The sequence below is a fragment of the Hylobates moloch genome, unplaced genomic scaffold (genome assembly GCF_009828535.3).
Source record: "Hylobates moloch isolate HMO894 unplaced genomic scaffold, HMol_V3 SCAFFOLD_12, whole genome shotgun sequence".
NCBI lineage: Eukaryota > Metazoa > Chordata > Mammalia > Primates > Hylobatidae > Hylobates > Hylobates moloch.
The window spans coordinates 93,376,106-93,395,438 of NW_026652287.1; the positions used below are offsets into that span (position 1 = coordinate 93,376,106).

The 19,333-nt window shown below is 43.5% G+C and overlaps 2 protein-coding genes across 4 annotated transcripts in view; one reads left to right on the forward strand and one right to left on the reverse strand.

Annotated features, from left to right (window-relative positions):
- Positions 1-6,279, reverse strand: part of UBE2N (ubiquitin conjugating enzyme E2 N) — a 32,540-nt gene extending 26,261 nt beyond the window's left edge. The window contains exon 1 of the mRNA XM_032170900.2: positions 6,052-6,279. Within this exon, the coding sequence (XP_032026791.1) occupies positions 6,052-6,081 (30 nt within the window). The 5' untranslated portion in view covers positions 6,082-6,279. The remainder of the gene's footprint in view (positions 1-6,051) is intronic.
- A 248-nt stretch (positions 6,280-6,527) lies between these two features.
- MRPL42 (mitochondrial ribosomal protein L42) overlaps positions 6,528-19,333 on the forward strand; it is a 63,634-nt gene continuing 50,828 nt past the window's right edge. For 2 of the 3 annotated variants that reach the window (XM_058424803.1, XM_058424801.1), the window contains exons 1-2: positions 6,528-6,587; positions 13,462-13,618. The gene's annotated coding sequence lies outside the window, so the exon portion shown is untranslated. Of the gene's footprint in view, positions 6,588-13,461; positions 13,619-13,749; positions 13,843-19,333 lie in introns of all 3 variants that reach the window. The other variant, XM_032170901.2, reaches the window with a different exon arrangement.

The following is a 19,333-nucleotide window of genomic DNA, read 5'->3' on the forward strand; positions in this document are numbered from 1 at the left end:
AATCATCCATATCTGATTTTTAAGAATTTGAGGCTAAATCACACCAAATAGAAGAGTAAAGTTTTCCACTGCACTTCAGCCTGGGTGACAGAGACCCTGTCTCAAAAAATTAATTAAATGTATTTTTTTGAGTAAATTTTTCAGCACCACAGACAAGGGACCAGTGGGGAAGGGAGACATAAAGTAAATTTTGCGAAAGACTGGTAACATTCTAATTCCAGCAGGTTGACTCACTAGGTTTTAATCAAATAAGTCAACCCCTAGGGTAAGTTAACTACTTTTTCCCAAGACTGTATTTTATCATTTTCATTATTATAATTATTACTATTTTGAGATAGGGTTTCACTCTGTCGCCCAGGCTGGAGTGCAGTGGCGCGACCTAGGCTCACTGCAGTCTCAACTTCCTGGGCCAAACCAATCCTCCCATCTGTCTCCTGAGTAGCTGGGACTACAGATGTGTGCCACAACACCTGGCTAGTTTTCATTTTATTTTTTTGTACAGACAAGGTCTCACTATGTTGTACAGCCCAGTCTCGAAACCTTGGGCTCAAGGGATCCTCCTGCCTCAGCCTCCCAAAGTACTGAGATTATAGGCATGAGCCACAGTGCCCAGCCCTCATGATTAATTCTGAAAAGACGATTAAAGGAATGTCAGTCACTATATCAATGTAACATGTAAAGCTGAAACAGATTTGGTTTTGACCAAGGCTATAACTATAGATCTCACTTATCAGTTCCCGAAAGTGATTCTTCTTTATGACAGGATTATTCAGAACCTCTCATTTGAGGGACATTTTAGGTCCTCTTAACCTTTGTGACTTTAAGCTTTAACTGTTAACTTTTTTTTTTGGTGGAGACGGAGATCTCACTATGTTCCTCAGGCTGGTCTCAACTCCTGGCTTCAAGCAATCCTTAGGCCTCAGTCTCCCAAAGAGCTGTTATTACAGGTGTGAACCACCATGCCCAGCTTCGGTCACTTTTATTGGCTAAAAGAGCTTTGGTCCAGAAGATAAGGCAGAAAAACGAAACCAAAGATTCTAGCTTAAAACAGAACTACCAAGACTCAATATCACTCACACTTGTGCAAAATGCCATACTTACAAAACTTCATTACAGCATTTTTTATATAACACAATTTAAGAAACATTCTGAAAGTTATGAATAAGCAATTAGTTACAATAAAGTCTAGGCCAGGCACAGTGGTTCATGCCTGTAACCCCAGCACTTTGGGAGGCCGACGTGGAAGAATCACTTGAGCCTAGCAGATCGAGAACAGCCTAGGCAACATGGCAAGACCCCATCTCTATTGAAAAAGTATTACATTTCCAATATTTAAAAAAATAAAATAAAGTCTAACCATAAGGTTCCATTAAACAGCCCTTTGAAAAAAAAAAATGAGCCAAAGCGGGACACTATGATGCATGCCTGTAATCCCAGATACTGGAGGCTGAAAGTAGAGGATCACCTGATATCAGGAATTTGAGGCTGTATGTATATAGTGTACTATGATCACGCCTGTGGAAAGCCACTGCACTCCAGCCTGGGCAACAAAGCAGCGATCTGTCTCTTAAAAAAAATAAAAAAGGCAACTTGAAGATACATAGGTGGTTAGAGGGGAAGAGAAGGGAATCAAGGTATTTGCATGAGGAGAAGACGCCTAACTTATAGCAGAGAGTTGCTCTGGTCTTCTTGTAAGGATACACAATAAAAATAGTGGTTGAAGTCGGATGCAGTGGCTCACACCTGTAATCCTAGCACTTTGGGAGGCTGACGCAGGTGGATGGATCACTTGAGGAGTTTGAGACCAGCATTGCCAACATAGTGAAACCCCATCTCTACTAAAAATTAGCCAGGCATGGTGGCACGTGCCTGTAGTCTCAGCTACTTAAGAGACTGAGGCAGGAGAATCACTTGAACCTGGGAGGTGGAGTTTGCAGTGAGCCAAGGTTGTACCACTGCACTCCAGGCTGGGCAACAGGGAGAGACTCTGTCTCAAAAAACAAACAAACAAAAACAGTGGTTGTCTAAGCAGGGGAACTGGAATGCTGAAGGACAGATGAGGGATTCTCTATGTATCCTTCAGAGCCTTTCCAATGTGCTCTATGTGTGCATTTCCTAGTTAATAACAAAAGATACATAAGCAGAGTAGGCACACAAAAAAGAAATAATGTAGAAGATTGATGTTGGTTTTTAAATGAGCTTATGGGTGGAAAATGAGACTAGCTTTAACTTTTAGCTCAGACACTGGTTCAGACAGAATATACCAAGCAGTAACAATGTCAAATTATCGCTTATTGAGATTAAGGCTCATCTATTCAGTTAGTCTATTAATATTTCAGTATCTACTATGTGCCAAGGATTGGTCTAGGCATGAATGAGCAATGCCCGGGATATCCAAGAATCCCTAACTTCATGAAGGTTTAATGGGGAATAGAGAGAAATAAACAGTAAATAACGTAACTTTGAACAGTAATAAGCACTTATACAGAAGAAAGGGAGATAGAAGGATAAAATTGTGGGGGAGGAAAAAGGGAAACTGGTTTATAGGGGACAGGTTAGGTAGAGGGTATGACATATGAGCTAAGAACGGAGCAACTGGACAAAGCAAGCAATGCAGCAAACAGGAGGAAAGTCCTGTGACTGGAATAAGCTCAACCACTTATTGTTCAGGGTACAGCAAAGCAACAGTGTGGCCACAGTGGAGTGACCCAAGAAGAGAAGTGCAGAAGCGCTCAGAAGTAGGCATCCCAGATGAATGTAGGGCCTTATAGCTAAGGGGGGGAAAGGCAAGATTCTAATGTAAGTGTGATGAGAACCTCTACAGAGTTTTTAGCAGGGGAGTAACATGGTCTATATTTTAAGATAACACTAGCTGCTGCTCCAAGGTAGGCTAATACAGGAGGCCAGGCAGTAAATGATGGAAGTGAACAGAGGTTTGAAAGACACAGGGGGGAAAGTTGTCTGATTTAGTGCATATATTGAAAGCAGAACCTACAGAATTGGCTACTGGATTAGATACAGGAATCTAAATGAGATAGCAACTGGGTGAATAGTAGTCCAGAAAATCATCTTGTATTTGTAGTTAGTCATTTTACAGTAACAACAGACAGGGGAATGTTACACTAATCAAGATCCAAATTCTGCCTCTTACCAGCTTTGCCTTAGGAAAGTCATTTAAGTCAGTTTCTAGACTGCAAAATATATTGTCTAGTTCACAAAAATGTCTGTGAGAATCAAATGGTTAAGAAATCTACAAATGTAAATAGTGATCACTGTAAGTTAGCATCATATTAACAGTCATGCAAATCAAGCCACCTTATTTTAACATTTTCATTAGATGAGAATGGTAACACTGATGTTGTATCAACACTAAATTTCATCCTTTGAAAGTCAAAGGTCAGGCGGGGCACAGTGGCTCATGCCTGTGATCCCAGCACTTTGGGAGGCTGAAGTGGGTGGATTGTGTGAGGTCAAGAGTTTGAGACCAGCCTGGGCAACATGGCGAAACCCCGTCTCTACAAAAAGTAGCTGGGTGTGGTGGCATGCACCTTGCAGTCCCAGCTATTCAGGAGGCTTAAGTGGGAGGATCATCTAAGACCAGGAGATCAAGGCTGTGGTAAGCCATGACCCTGCCACTGCACTGCAGCCTGGGAGCGCAGTGAGACGAGTCTCAAGAAAAGAAAAAGAAAAAAGAAAAGAAGAAAGTCAAAGATTACCCAGAAATAAAACAAATTAACAGTCCAATCTACAAAGTCATGTCCCTATTGCCTCAGGACAATACTGCTACCCCCATCCACCATACAGAACTTTGTATAGTGATTGACAGAAAAGAGGCAACTTTTAAAAATAAATTGATTTTTTTTAAAGCATTGTCACTGATTATGAACAACGTACATAACACAAGCATGGACACTTTTAAAAATCTAGTATTTTAGTCTTCTGTTTAAGGATTGGAGAAAACCATCCTTTTAAGCTATAAATGACATTAAACTAATAAGATAAAACCCAAATCAAGGTACCATTCATTAGATAGATGTTCTCAACAAGATACCGTAAAATTAAGATTATATATCACAGTATGAGTTACTACTTAGTTTGAACAGCAAAATGTAAATACCCGGTGTAAATTAAATTACTGTGTGCCAAATGAATTGAATCATGAGGACTTCAACTTATTGCCTTAAACCATTTCTGTAAATTTATAAACAAGGTTCCACAGAATTTATTTTTTCATCCAAGGCTTTCGTATTACCGGGCATATCTTCATAACCAGAAATAGAAAAATGCGTGTTAAATGTTTAGTTCCTTATGTATTTTAAAGAATTATCATGAATGTCAACTTGCATTATATACTTAGTCAATAACCTAAGTAACAACAAAAACAAGGATATTTGATGTATGGCTCTATCACTCCCTATTCATTTTTCAACTGGGGCCTCAATAAACATGATCTTTGGGGACCATGTGACTGCATTATAAATAAAACCACGTTGTAAGGACCTGCCAATACATATGACAATTAAAACTCCTTGGACAGAATCCTAGATAAATCCACACACAACAAATTTCGGACTATGAAGATTCACATTATTAGACTCCAGTGCTCCCTGACAATCTGCTCTACTTCTCTCATTTCTAAGAATTTCTACCATACAAAAACGTCTTATTTCTCTACATCAGCACCCTTAGGTCAGTGACATCTCCCTCATCTCAGATACATTTAAACGCAATTGGATGAAGCGGTATACAGTACAACATCCTCAAAGCCTAATAGGTCTTCCACTTAGTATGCATCTCCCCATAGATTTCACAAGAATGAACAAGATTAACACACACGTTCACCAGGTTATATCAAGCAAAATGATGCTGCAATTGAGTCACTTTAACTGGCGCATTTAGCCACATAAATGTTCAACTAATTTCCTTCATAAAAACTGACACAAAAATTTAAGGTTTAGTTGTTGTGATGACAAGGAATATCTCAACGTCTGAAGGCTTGTCGATATTTCCTTAAGACTTTACAAAATCAAAGAATCGAAAATGTCATGGTTCCATATATACTTGTCAAAACACAGTATTCATAAACAGCCAATTAATAATTAAAACGCACAAAATTAAGGGGCAAAAGATGTCACGAGATCCCCCATAGAGGCCAAGGTAGGAAGATCTCTGAAGCCAGGAGTTTTGGAATCCGCCTGGGCACTATAGCGAGGCCTCATATCTACGAAAAAGAGAGGAGAGAGAGAAGAGAGAAGAGAGAATCCCCCATAACTGCGGCCCTCCCCCAGCCTTGTGTTAAAACTATTTCCTCCGAACAGCTCTGAGTTTGCCAACCAGAGTAAAATCACTTCGCAGAGATAAACGAGCGGAAACGTATTTAGAAGAGAGAGATCGCGGAAGCAAGGGCAGCGGGGCGCGGGGCCCCCCCCCGTCCCCGGACCCCAGGCAGCCGCCGCAACCAGGGGCGAGCATGTGCTGACCGCGGCAAGACGCGCGGGCCTCCCAGAGCCACTTCCCGGGGCGCAGGGCCCCGCCCGGCCTGACCCTCCCGGTTCATTCATTCTGCACCCGTGGCTGCCGCACCTCCGCGGCCCAGTCCGGGCGGAGAAGAGGGGCTCGGCTGCCGAGGGACCTCGTCGGGCCACAATCCCCGCCAGGAGTCCGAGCCCCGCCGCGATTCCCGCGCGCCCGCGGCCTCCGGCGGGGGGTGGTCTCAGAAGCTATGGAGGCCCGCGCCCAAGCCCAGAGACCCGCAGCCTTGCCGCCCCACCCTCCGCCGGGGCGCGGGACAGCACTCCCCAGCCCGCCAGGCGGCCGCCTGAAAGCCCCGGGTCTCCGCTGTCCGGCTGCCCCGCCGCGGCCGGAAGTCTCCCCGGCGCCCCCTCCCCAGCACCCGACTTCCCTCGCCGCCGCGGCCAACCCCTCTCCGCGCCGCCTCGGGCCTCCCAGAGCGGGCGGGCCGCGGGCCGAAGGAGGCGAGAGGCCGCGCTGCCTGCCCAGCTAAGCCGACGAGAGCAGAGCGAAGAGCTGGAGGCCGGCCTGGGCGGTTACCTTAATGATCCTGCGGGGCAGCCCGGCCATCTTGTCAGAACCCGAGTTCGGCCTCTGATCTCGTCTCCGGCTCCTCTCGCCTCACGCACGAGTGGAAGTCCCGGGCTCCACTTCCGGGGGACGTTGCCGCGCCCGTCGCCGCAGCCGCCGCCGAGGCCCCTCGGGAAATGTAGTCCCTGCTCGGGCGCGGACTCGGGCACGGGCGGGCTTCCCTCCGACCTGGCCCCCTCCCCCGTGCGCCCCGCCCAACCGCGGCCCGGGATGGCGGAAGTGACGCTCTGCGGCGGTGCAGGGACTTGGGAGAGGCCGCGCGGGGAGGCGCGGGGCTCCGGCGCTCGTGGCCGAGCCTGCCCGCGACAGTAGTACGGCACGGGCCGCGCGCGCCCGCGCGCGCGGCTCTCTTAACCGTGGCCACGCCCGCGCCGGTGGAAGACGTAACAGAGGCCTGGCCTCCGACGTAGCCCATTCATTCATTCACGCGTTCGTTCTTTCAGCTCAGCCTGCATTGCGCGCGTTCCCTGCTGTGAACGACTGAGGTGGGGCTCGTCGTCCTGCTCCTTCCTCAAAGGGAGGGCAAGACTGAAACTCGGTGGCAAAGCTCTGACTGGGGGTCTCTCCAGTTACTCACACGCTGTTGGAGGAGTTTTGATGTTTAAATTGTATAAATCGGACCTCTCACACGCCCCGTAGGCCCAGGGTAGGCAGAAGGAAAAGGGTTTGGAGCGAGTTGGAGGCGGGAAGAATGGTTCTGAACGCCTAGACCTAACAGTTGAGACTCAGAATTGTTAACAGGACGAATGACCAAGGAGAGGTTTAAAGAACCCAGAGTAATCCGTAAACCAGAGATTACTCATAGAGTGCGAGGTCCTATGAGAGAATTAGAGTGGGGGTGCCCGAAAATTGAATTGTTGGGGAAGCATTTTATCCTGATGACGGATGGTTTGCTGTGTGGTGGACTGTTTGCAAGCACTTGACTTCATCTTCACAGCAATCATAAGGAGGAGGTGTTGTTTCCATTTTACAAATAAGGCTTAGAGAGTTAACCTTTTCCAAGGAGCTGTTTTGTCCCTAGGCAGATCCACCAAGACCTGGCCCTTAACTACTTAACCACAGTGTTTCCTAGCACACCAACAGACAGTAGATGGTGAATAAATGAAGACAGGACTGACCATGCCTCCCAGGAACTTACATTCTAATGGAGAAGAGAGCCCAGTAAACAATTAGTTACAATCCAATGTGTTAAGGGCTGTAATAGAGGTTCCTCCAAGGTGCTATTTTAGCAGAGAGGCATTAACTGCTTGAGAACTCAGGGAAGCCTTCTTAAATAAGTGGAGTCCTAAATGATGAGTAAGAACCTATCTGACCTTGTAGGGAAGAGTATGCCAAGCATAGGAAATGGCCTGTGAAATGGCATTGAGCTATGAGAGAGAAAAAATAGTGCACTAAAGAAACTGGAGCTCTGAATACAAGAAACCTACTAAGAACAATAAGAAATATTTAGTGCTGGCACGATGCTAAATGATTACATAAATTTAATACGTCATTCAATTATAAAACAGATGAGGTAGGCTCTATTATTAACAGAACGTTTTAGATGAGAAGCCAAGGTTCAGAGGTAATAATGAGAATTTCAAACAACCAGAAGTCTGCAGTAGGTGGTTCTGTGACTAGAAGAATCTGCAAAAGTAAATGAAACTGGACAAATACACTTTTCAGAATATTTTATAGAGGACCCAGGATAATTCATGCTGGTAGGCAGAAAGGCGGAGTGCTGTTGTGTTGGGAGTGTGTAGGTCTGCAGTCTGGGCAGGGCTTGGCAGGAAGGCACACTCTGCTTGTGCTGCATCAGCCTGTGCAACCAGAAAATTGGCTTCCATGTTGGTTCACAAGGCGAGCAAGTTGGTGCTGGCTTTTAGTTTCACTGCAGGTGGGCCTCTCCCTGGGGCATCTTGGGCTTCCCCATTGCATGGTGGCTGGGCTCCAAGAGTAAGTGTTCTAGCAAGCTGAAATGGACACTAAATCGCCCTTTTTGACCCAGCCATGGAAATCACATGGCCTCGTGGAAGTCGCATGGCATCACAATAACCATAATCCATCAGTCAACCAGCCACAAAACCCACCCTGTCTCGAGGGCAGGGAACATGGACACCACCTCTTGAAAGGGGAGCTGCAAAACTCTAGGAACTAGCAGCATATATGTGATGGAAAGTATGGTTGTGGCCAATTTTGGGAAAGAAACTGCCATATGTACAATATTTGTCAGAGTATGCTTACCAGCCACCCGCCTTGGAATCATCTAGGGCACTGTTTTTTGTTTGTTTGTTTGTTTGTTTTTGTTTTTTTTTTGTTTGTTTGTTTTTTTATTGAGACGGAGTCTCGCTCTGTCGCCCAGGCTGCAGTGCAGTGGCGCGATCTCGGCTCACTGCAAGCTCCACCTCCCGGGTTCACGCCATTCTCCTGCCTCAGCCTCTCCGTTGTTTGTTTTTTTAAAAAAAGCATTCCTGCAGCTGGAGCCCTTCCCCCAGGGATTCTAATTCTCTAGGTCAGTGCTGAGACCTGGGAATCTGCATTTAAACATCAGGGGTAATTTTGATGGATACTAACACTTGAAGACAAAAAATTCTGAACAGACGAGAACAAAAAAACAATAAGCAAAACAAAAAGAGGTGCCGGGTGCTTTTTTTTTTTTTTTTTTTGAGACAGTCTCTCACTCTGGTCACCCAGGCTGGAGTGCAGTGACATGATCTTGGCTCACTGCAACCTCTCCCTCCGAGATTCAAGCAGTTCTTCTGCCTCAGCCTCCAGAGTAGCTGAGATTACAGGTGTGTGCCACTGCCCCCTGCTAATTTTTGTATTTTTAGTAGAGATGGAGTTTCACCATGTTGGCTAAGCTGGTCTCGAATTCCTGGCCTCAAGTGATCCGCCTGCCTCGGCCTTCCAAAATTTTGGGATTACAGGTGTGAGCCACTCCACCTGGCCTCCTTTTGTCTGTTTTCTATCAGAACAGACATAAGTATCATTCAGGTTAAGAGTGAGAGCTCTGGAGCCCCCAGTCTGGGTTTGAAAACACACTTTGCTTAATTTCTCTGTCCTTTGTTTTCTTCACCTATTAAATATACTTACCTTCATGTGGTTGTTGGAAAGTTTAAATGATGTAATTTGTATAAGGTACTTAGAACAGTACGCAGCACTTAGCAATCACTTATTTTTTGTAATTTCATAGAACCATGTGTAGTTTTCTTTAGGAAACCAGATTTTTAAAACTTGATAGTATAACCTTGTTTGGTAGAGATTGGTTTGATGGCATAAAATTCTCTGAGAGTATTAACACTTTAACGTATACATTTTTCCTGTCTCTTCAAATTGTTTTTTCTGTTTTTTTCCCTCTTGAGGACAGCTCACACTAAACTCATCTGGAAATGAAAATCTGAACTTCTGATTCATATAAATCCTGTGGAACAGGATATACTCTAGAAGAACAGGTTGTCACGGGGCTGAGATACGGTTCTCAAATTAGAAGGCTAGTTAAGAATCCTATTTACTATACCTAATACAGAGATAGACAACAAAACAGTGGTTACCCGGAGCAGGTTGTGGGGTGGAGTGATGGAGAATCAGAGATGTAGATCAGAGGGTACAAAGTAGCAGATATTTAGGACAAGTCTAGAGAGCCAGTGTACATGAGAACAAGCCTAGAGATCTAATGTATATGAGAGCTATAGGTAATAAGTTTACACTGTGTATGAGATTCATGCTAAATAAGTCGATTTTAGCTACTGTTGTCACAAAAACATAGGTAACTATGTGAGACGATGGATATGTTAATTTGCTTCACAATAGTAACCTATTTACTATTGATACACGACATATTCCATAACATCATGTTGTATACGTTCAATATACACAATAAAATAATTTAGTTTGGCCACGCACAGTAGCTCACCCCTATAATTCCACCACTTTGGGAGGCTGCGGCAGGTGGATCACTCGAGGTCAGGAGTTCGAGACCAGCCTGACCAACACGATGAAACCCTGTCTCTACTAAAAATACAAAATTAGCTGGGTGTGGTGGCGCATGCCTGTAATCTCAGCTACTTGGGAGACTGAGACAGGAGAATCACTTGAACCCGGGAGGCAGAGTTTGCAGTTAGCCGAGATGGCACCATTGCACTCCAGCCTGGACAACAAGAGCTAAACTAGGTCTCAAAAAATAAATAAAATAAAAAAAATGTTTTGAGGCAAGGTCTCACTTGTTGCCCAGTCTGGAGTGCAGTGGTACAAACACGGCTTACTGCAGCCTCAGCCTCAACCTCCTGGGCTCAAGTGGGCCTCAGCCTCCTGAGAAGCTGGGACTACAGATGCACACCACCACGCCCGGCTAATTTTTAAATTTTTTTTTAGAAGCAGGGTTTCACCATGTTGCCTAGGATGGTCTCGAACTCCTGGGCTTGAGAGACCCCTCCCACCTTAGCCTCCTGAAGTGCTAGATTACAGGCGTGAGCCACCATTCCTGGCCAAAACTTATTTTTAAAAATCCTACTTACTCTAAAAAACTAACTGATCATGTACCTCATAAATGTATATACCTACTATTTACCCACAAAACGTTTTTTTAAAAAACTAATTGGATTCCTTCAGTGGTGGGATATTGAGCAGCGAGAGAACAAATGTAAAAGGGAGGCTTTTTACTGTGTACTCTTATACTTTTTGAATTACGAGCCATGTGAATGTTTTACCTATTCAAAATGTGAAGTATGTATTCAGTTCACTAATTTCGATAGACTGCTCAAGAGGTATTCAAAGCTCTAACAATGCTGATCAGGAATTATATAATACACTCAAAACTCAGCAAAAAGATGCTGGTCCAGGTCCATGGTACTGAATAAATGATGACAGTGGCCAGACAGCTTCACTAAGCTGAGCAGTGCTAGCCATAACTCTTTTTTTTTTAAGAGACAGGGTCTTGCTCTTTTGCCCCAGGCTGGAGTGCAGTGGCGCAATCGTAATTCAATGTAGTCTCCAACTCCTCCCCACTCAGCCTCCACCATGCCTGGGTAATTTTTAATTTTTTTGTAGAGACTGGGTCTGGCTATGTTGTGCAGGCTGGTCTCAAGCTCCTGGCCTCGAGAAATTCTCCTGCCTCTGCCTCCCAAAATGCTGGACTTACAGGTGTGAGCCACCATGTCTGGCCCAGTACTCTCTTTTCTTTCTTTTTTTCTTTTTTTTTCTTTTTTGAGACAGAGTCTCTCGCTTTGTTGCCCAGGCTGGAGTGCAGTGGTGCGATCACAGCTCACTGCAACCTCCGCCTCTCGGGTTCAAGCAATTCTCCTGCCTCAGCCTTCTGAGTAGCTGGGACTACAGGCACACATCACCACACTCGGCTAATTTTTGTATTTTTTAGTATAGACGGGATTTTGCCATGTTGGTCATGGCTGGTCTCGAACTCATGACCTCAGGTGATCCACCCATCTCAAGCCTCCCAAAATGCTGAGATTACAGACATGAGCCACCACGCCCGGACCAAAACTCTTAGCTAATTAGTCTTTTTTTGTTTCTTTGTCACGCCGCAGTCTTCTTGTTTTTTTCCAGTCTCTGCTCCTTCTGGGACTCAAAGTGCAAGTGCCTTTGCATTATCTTACAGGGCACAAGCAAACGAATGAATGCTATGTTGGAGGCATTAGAGGAGTCCCATTGTATGAGAAACTCTTACTCCCCCAAACAATATTTTACTGCCGCTTGCTGCTTCCTCATTACCCACCCCCAAATATTCCAGGTTTTCTACTTTGGTCTTGTAATGGCAGAGACCTAAGTACTATTTACCCTATAGGCAATAACTTAGGACATATGTGCCTGACCTTCTCAGAGTCAGGGATCTTCTCTGTCTTGGTCACCACTGTATCCTGGGCCCAAGTGCAGGGACTGCTACATGTATGCTCTCACAAAATACTTTTCAAGGGAACAAATCAGTCGGTGCAGGCTGTATATAAACACCTGTTTGAGAATGGTTGCCATAGATTCATGATCTGTAAGTGAACACTTACAGAAAGCACAGGATGTTTATGTCAATCTCTAGACCTTTCAACTTGACTTTCTGGAGAGCAACAGAGTTTTTCTACAAACTAATGCTTTGCAGAAAAAGAATAGAGTAGTTCAGTTTGGAAAATGGTATATCAGTCACCTTTGATAGAGGTCCTATTTCAATTCATACACAATTGTCATCAGGCAGAAGTATTTGTTTGCAAGTTCCCTTATTGTTTCTTGCAGCATAGGGAAACTGTTTCGTGGGTGATCAAGACAGAAGAATCTGTGAGAGGAGGGTTCATGAACACTGACTCAAACAGGCAGTGGGTGGGGTGGGGGTGTGGGAAGAAAAGACTGCTCACTGATTTTAAAAAAGGAAGAAAAATTGCCTGGTGGCTTATATTCATGCCTTCAACATAAGACATTGAGCACTTACAAACTGTTAACCAACACAAGACCAGCCTGTAAGAAGGACCTAAGTGGGATCTTCCAGGGTCATAGGCAGTCCCTAAGGAGTGCTATCTCACATGGAAGACCCTTGGAAACATGAGACCCAGGAGAATCAGAGTAATACAGCTTTGCTTTGTTTAGTGTTCTATGCTTTACAAAGTGTTTGTGAATGTTATCTCACCCAGCGACAGCTTTAAGTACCTTTAAGTGCATGCACCACTAGACTGATTTTGTAGGACCCATCACTGATTCTGCAATGTTCCTATAAAAGTAAATGGAGCCGGGCGGGGTGGCTCATGCCTGTAATCCCAGCACTTTGGAGGCCGAGGTGGGCGGATCACTTGAGGTCAGGAGTTCGAGACCAGCCTGGTCAACATGGTGAAACCCCATCTCTACTTAAAATACAAAAACGAGCTGGCCACGTCCCTGTAATCTCAGCTACTCAGGAGGCTGAGGCACGAGAATCACTTGAACCCGGGAGGCAGAGGTTGCAGGAAAAAAACTACCCTTATGGGCTTATGGGGGATGGAAACATAATGTTAATAGAATTGTCACCAAGTAAGTGCAAAATATTACGTTAGTCAGGGTTCTTGGTTATAGGCATGGAAACTGACTCAGGCTGACTTAAATAGAAAAGGAATTCACTGGGAGGACATGGGGTGGTTCACATGATCACAGGAAAGGCTGCAGACAAGGCTCAAAAAACAGACCTGGCATTCCTCCTCCCAAGTCTTCTTTTTTCTTTTTTTCCCTTTTTTTTGAAGACAAGGTCTTGTTCTGTCACCCAGGCTGGAATGCAGTTGTAAGATCATAGCTCACTGAACCCTGAAACTCCTGGGCTTAAGCAACCCTGCAACCTCAGCTTCAGCCTCCTGAGTAACTGGGACTACAGATGCACCACCACAGCCGGCTAATTTTTTTTTTTTCTTTTTTGTACAGATGGCACCTCGCTATGTTACCCAGGCTGGTATCTAACTCCTGGCTTCAAACAGTCCTCCCGCTTGGACCTCCAAAGTGTTGGTATTGCAGGCGTGAACCACCATCCCAGCCACCTCTCCAGTTTTCCGTTGGACTCTTCTCCTCTGCCCTCTTCTAGGTATAACTTTCCTAAATCCAGAAACTTTGGGATTTGTATTTCCATTTCCAACTGGGGTAGGCTGTTAGATATGGGAGTCTGAGGTCTAATTGTGCTTTATGCTGATTTTCAAATGTTCCATCACTTTTCAGCCCCTCATCCCTCCTGTCTTCCTAAATACTTGATACCACCAATTCCTGAGCGTGGGTGCTACTTGCATGCTTGACTTTGCTCTACCAAGTCAGGTATTCCTGTTTCTGTCGGCTTCCGTTTTTGTTCTCGTTGTTGTCTGGATGTGATTTTTGACAGATGAGGGCAAAAACATCTTTAAGTTGATGTATTTTGTTGTCTTTGAGGCACGAGATTATTCACATAATTTTTTTTTTTTTTGAGATGGGGGTCTCACTCTGTCACCCAGGCTGGAGTGCAGTGGCACAGTCTCAGCTCACTGCAACCTCCGCCTCCCAGGTTCCCAGTTTGAAATGATTCTCCTGCCTCAGCCTCCTGAGTAGCTGGGATTACAGGCACCTGCCACCATGCCAGGCTGATTTTTGTATTTTTTAGTAGAGATGAGGTTTCACCATGTTGGCCAGGCTGGTCTGGAACTCCCAACCTCAAATGATCCACCTGCCTTGGCCTCCCAAAGTGCTGGGATTACAGGCACGAGCCACTGTGCCTGCCCTAATTTTTATATTTTTAGTAAAGATGGGGTTTCACCATGTTGGCCAGGCTGGTCTTGAATTTTTGACCTCAGGTGATCTGCCTGCCTCGGCCTCCCAAAGTGCTGGGATTACAGGCATGAGCTACCGTGCCTGGTCATTTACAGATTTTTAAAAAATTAACATTAAATTGATTGAAGTAACAGTAAAGTATAGTTTTTCCTCAAGCTTTCAAGTTTGATTTATAGTTCTTATTATTCTTTTTTTTTTTTAATTTAAGTTCTGGTATACATGTGTAGAACACACAGGTTTGTTACATAGGAATACATGTGCCATGGTGGTTTGCGGCACCTATCAACTGGTCATCTAGGTTTTAAACCCCACATGCATTAGGTATTTTTCCTAATGCTCTCCCTCCCCTTGCCCCCCACCCCCGACAGGCCCCGGTGTGTGATGTTCCCCTCTCTGTGTCCATGTGTTCTCAGTGTCCAGCTCCCACTTATGAGTGAGAACATGAGGTGTTTGGTTTTCTGTTCCTGTGTTAGTTTGCTGAGAATGATGGCTTCCAGCTTCATCTATGTACCTGCAAAGGACATGAACTCATTCTTTTTGATGGCTGCAATAGTTCTTATTATTCTATTTATAGACTAGCAGCTAAAATAATACTTGAGTAAGTTAAATACATTTAAATATTAATTTTTTTTTTCTTTTTTCTAAGACAGGGTCTCACCATGTTGCCTAGGCTGGTCGTGAACTCCTGGGCTCAAGTGATCCTCCTGTGTCAGCCTCCCAATGTGCTGGGATTATAGGCATGAGTCACCATGCCTGGCCATTTAAACATTTAAAATTGCATTCATAAATCTAGCATATATGATTTTCTTTTCCAGCCCTTCAATTTTTCTGACTGATAAATATTCTCAAGTACTGAAATAATTCTCATAAATTAAAAAAATCTAAATATGGCAACTCACCTATGAAATACTCTAATAGTGCTTCCAAACCTAATACAATTTTTTACACCCTCCAACATAGACTTACAAGTCTAAATTGGCTACCTAAAGATAAATTTTTTAAATTTATTTAAAATTTAATTTAGTTTTAGATTCAAGGAGTATATGTGTATGTCTACTACATGACTGTATTTCACATTGGTGGGGATGGATTGGGGTTCTAGTGTATCCCTTATCCAAATAGTGAACATCGTATCTGATAGGTAATTTTTCAACCCTAGTCCCCCTGCAAACTTCCTCCCTTTGGGTGTCTATTATTTCCATCTTTATGTCCATGTATGCCATTGTGAAGCTACCACTTATAAGTGAGAACATGTGGTATTTGATTTCCTGTTTCTGAATTAGATCACTTAGAATAATAGTCTCCAGCCCTATCCACGTTGCTGCAAAGGACATGATTTCATTCTTTTTTATGGCTGCATAGTGTTCCATGAGATATTTATCTATCTATCTATCTATCTATCTATCGATCGATCGATCGATCGATCGATCGATCTATCTATCTATCTATCTATCTCACATTTTCTTTATGCAGCCAACTGTTGACGGGCACTTAGGTTGGTTTCATGACTTTGCTATTGTGACTAGTGCTGTGATAAACATATGAGTGCAATTGTCCTTTTTAATATAATGATTTTTAAGGAAATCATTTTTTTAAAAAATTGGGATCACAAATTACAGAAGATACAAAGGACCTGGGAACATGTTAAAGTTTGCCCCAAGGATGCACTCAGCAAAGTCCAGACTGTGAGAATGTTTTCAGGGCAAACAACCCGGTTTATTTGACAAATAAATGCAAGGAAAAAAAAAAAGAGAGAGAGAGAGGAATCGAGGAGGAATGTGTAAATTAAAGAAACTTAAAAGTGATCTCAAACAGTTAAAATGCATGGATCTAATTTGGATTCTGATTCAAACAAGCAAAACAAATTTAAAATATGACATTTATGAACCATCTGGAAAGCTGTATATTCACTGGATATTTGAGAATGTTAAATAATCCTTGTCAATTTTTAAAAATTGTATAATGACATATGTTAGAAGAAAGGAGTTCTTACCTATTAGTGTTTCTTACTGAGATAGTTATAGATGAAATTACAGGCTACATGTGATTCGCTTCAAAATAATATAGGAGAAGGTACAAGGTGGGAGTACAGATGAAATAAAATTGGCCATGAGTTATCATTGTTGAGCTGAATGAGAGGTACCTAGTGGTTTATTATACTATTCTTTCTAATTTTGTATATGTTTGAAATTTTCTGTAATAAGAAGTCTTTAAAAATTAGAATCATAGGTCAGGCACAGTGGCTCATACCTGTACTCTCAGCATTTGGGGAGAATAAGGTGGGAGGATGGCTTGAGCCCAGGAGTTTGAGACAAGCCTGAGCAACATGGTGAGACCCCCCCCATCTCTACATTAAAAAAATAGCTGGGCATGGTGGCACACCTGTAGTTCCAGCTACTTGAGAGGCTGAGGTGGGGGCACCACTTGAGTCCAGGATGTCAAGGCTGCAGTGAGTCATGATAGTACTACTGCCCTCCAGCCTGGGTGACAGAGTGAGACCCCATGTAAAAAAAAAAATTAGAGGCCAGGCGCGGTGGCTCACGCTTGTAATCCCAGCACTTTGGGAGGCCGAGGCGGGTGGATCACGAGGTCAGGAGATCGAGAACACGATGAAACACCGTCTCTACTAAAAATACAAAAAATTAGCTGGTCGTGGTGGCGGGCACCTGTAGTCCCAGCTACTCGGAGAGGCTGAGGCAGGAGAATGGCGTGAACCTGGGAGGTGGAGCTTGCAGTGAGCCGAGATTGCGCCACTGCACTCCAGCCTGGGCGACAGAGTGAGACTCCGTCTCAAAAAAAAAAAAAGAAAAAAAAAAAATTTAGAATTACAAAGATAAACTAATAGGCTACAAAGTGAATATAATACATTCTAAGGACTTACATATAGAATACTTACACACAAATCACATATATAGTAATATGTGATGTGTACATATGTACATACCATATATTATATATGATGTGTACACGTATATACACAGACAAATATACACACATATATATACATATCTATAATGAAATAAACCAGATCCACCTACAGTGCTATTTTCCAGTACACACACACACACACACACACACACACACACACACACACACACACGCATGTCTACATCACAGATTGGCATCTGCAGTGGCGGGGGCAGTCTTGTTCCTTATGAGATTGGGCCCTTAACCCATGGGAGACGGGAAAGATGGAGGGATCAGGGTAATTATTACTCTGGGTTACTCCTTCAAGGTCACCTCAGGCTGGCTATGCCCTTCAGTTGAAAGTTACTGCCGCTCTCAAGGTAGCTGCTGCAGGACTCTTTTTCTGGGCTCTGATAACTGCTCCCTCTCTTTGTACCTTCAGGCCTGGAGAGGCATGAAGGAACAGCCAGTTTTACTAAGCCCAAATTCTTCTTCTACTACTATTACTGCTACTACTATTACTACTACTACCTGTGATTCTGTGATTCCCCTACATACAACTCACACTTCTGTGAAGACACCTTCTCTAAACAAACCCTCCTGAAACCATCCCGATTTAAGTAAGTCATCTGTTCTCTTCTGGGACCCTAACAGATATACCAACCTTTTTGTTTTTATTTTTGTTTAGACAGAGTCTCCCTCTATTGCCCAGGCGGGTGTGCAGTGGCATGATCTTGGCTCACTGCAACCTCCACCTCCTGGATTCAAGCGATTCTTCTGCTTCAGCCTCCCAAGTAGCTGGGACTACAGGTGGGTGCCACCACACCCAGCTAATTTTTGTATTTTTAGTAGAGATGGAATTTTACCATGTTGGCCAGGCTGGTCTTGAACTCCTGACCTCAGGTGATCCACCCACCTCAGCCTCCCAAAGTGCTGAAATTACAGGCATGAGCCACTATGCCTGGCCATTATTGTTCATTTTAGACCAGATTTATTTTTTCATTTTTAGTTACATTTATTAGATTATTCCTGGTAGTCAAAAGGGAAGGCTTTTATTTCTTTTCTTAATGCCTAAGAAATAAGTCATCTCCTTGGTATAGATTTTCACAAATAATTATTAGACAAGATTTTGTTAAGCATCTATAAGATATGATTATGGTTAGCATTGATTGAGTGCTTACTACCTGCTAGGTACTTTGCTAAGCTTTTTGCTCACTTTCTGTTATTTGTTCCACTCAACAATTCTATAAAGTAGATTACAGGTGTGAGCCACTGCACCCAGCCAGAAAACATATTATCTTACTTTTAAAAAGGATAAACTGAGACTCAAAAATATTAAGTAGTTAAATTACCCCAAATAACATAGTTAAGAGAAGCAAGGGGAGATTCAAATTTAGGCAGCTAGATTCTCAGACTCCATTTCTTAACCTCTACACTCTACTGCCTACCTAACATGCTGGACCTCCAGGAGCTATAAAGAAAATAATTAAGATGGTCCTGGCTAGGCACAGTGACTCATGCCTGTAATCTGAGCACTTTGACAGGCTGAGGTGGGTGGATCACTTGAGGCCAGGAGTTCGAGACCAGCCTGGGCAACATGATGAAACTGAGTCTTTACAAAAAATACAAAAAATTAGCGAGGGGTAGTGGTTTGTGCCTGTAGTCCAGACACTAGGGAGGCTGAGGCGGGAGGATTGCTTAAGCCTGGGAAGCAGAGGTTGCAGTGAGCTGAAATTGCACCAATGCATTCCAGCCTGGGTGACAGCATAAGACCCTGTCTCGAAAATGAAAATAAATAAATAAATACATAAATATATAAAATAAATTTCTATTTAAAAAAAGAAATAAGATGGTCCTACACATGGGGAGCCCTTTAAGATGTTAAGGATAGAGAAGATATTAAGTGTAAAACTCACCTGGAATGGTCATAAGAAAACTTTTGAAGGAAAAATAGTTTATAGCTTGTGATCTGTATTGTACTCAGTAGAATAGAGGACCTTATATTTTTATCAATACTAATCCTTTATAGTTATTTTTCTTGAATTATTTCTGATTTGAATTATTTTGATTCTGTCATTTCAGATAGGATTAGTTTCCA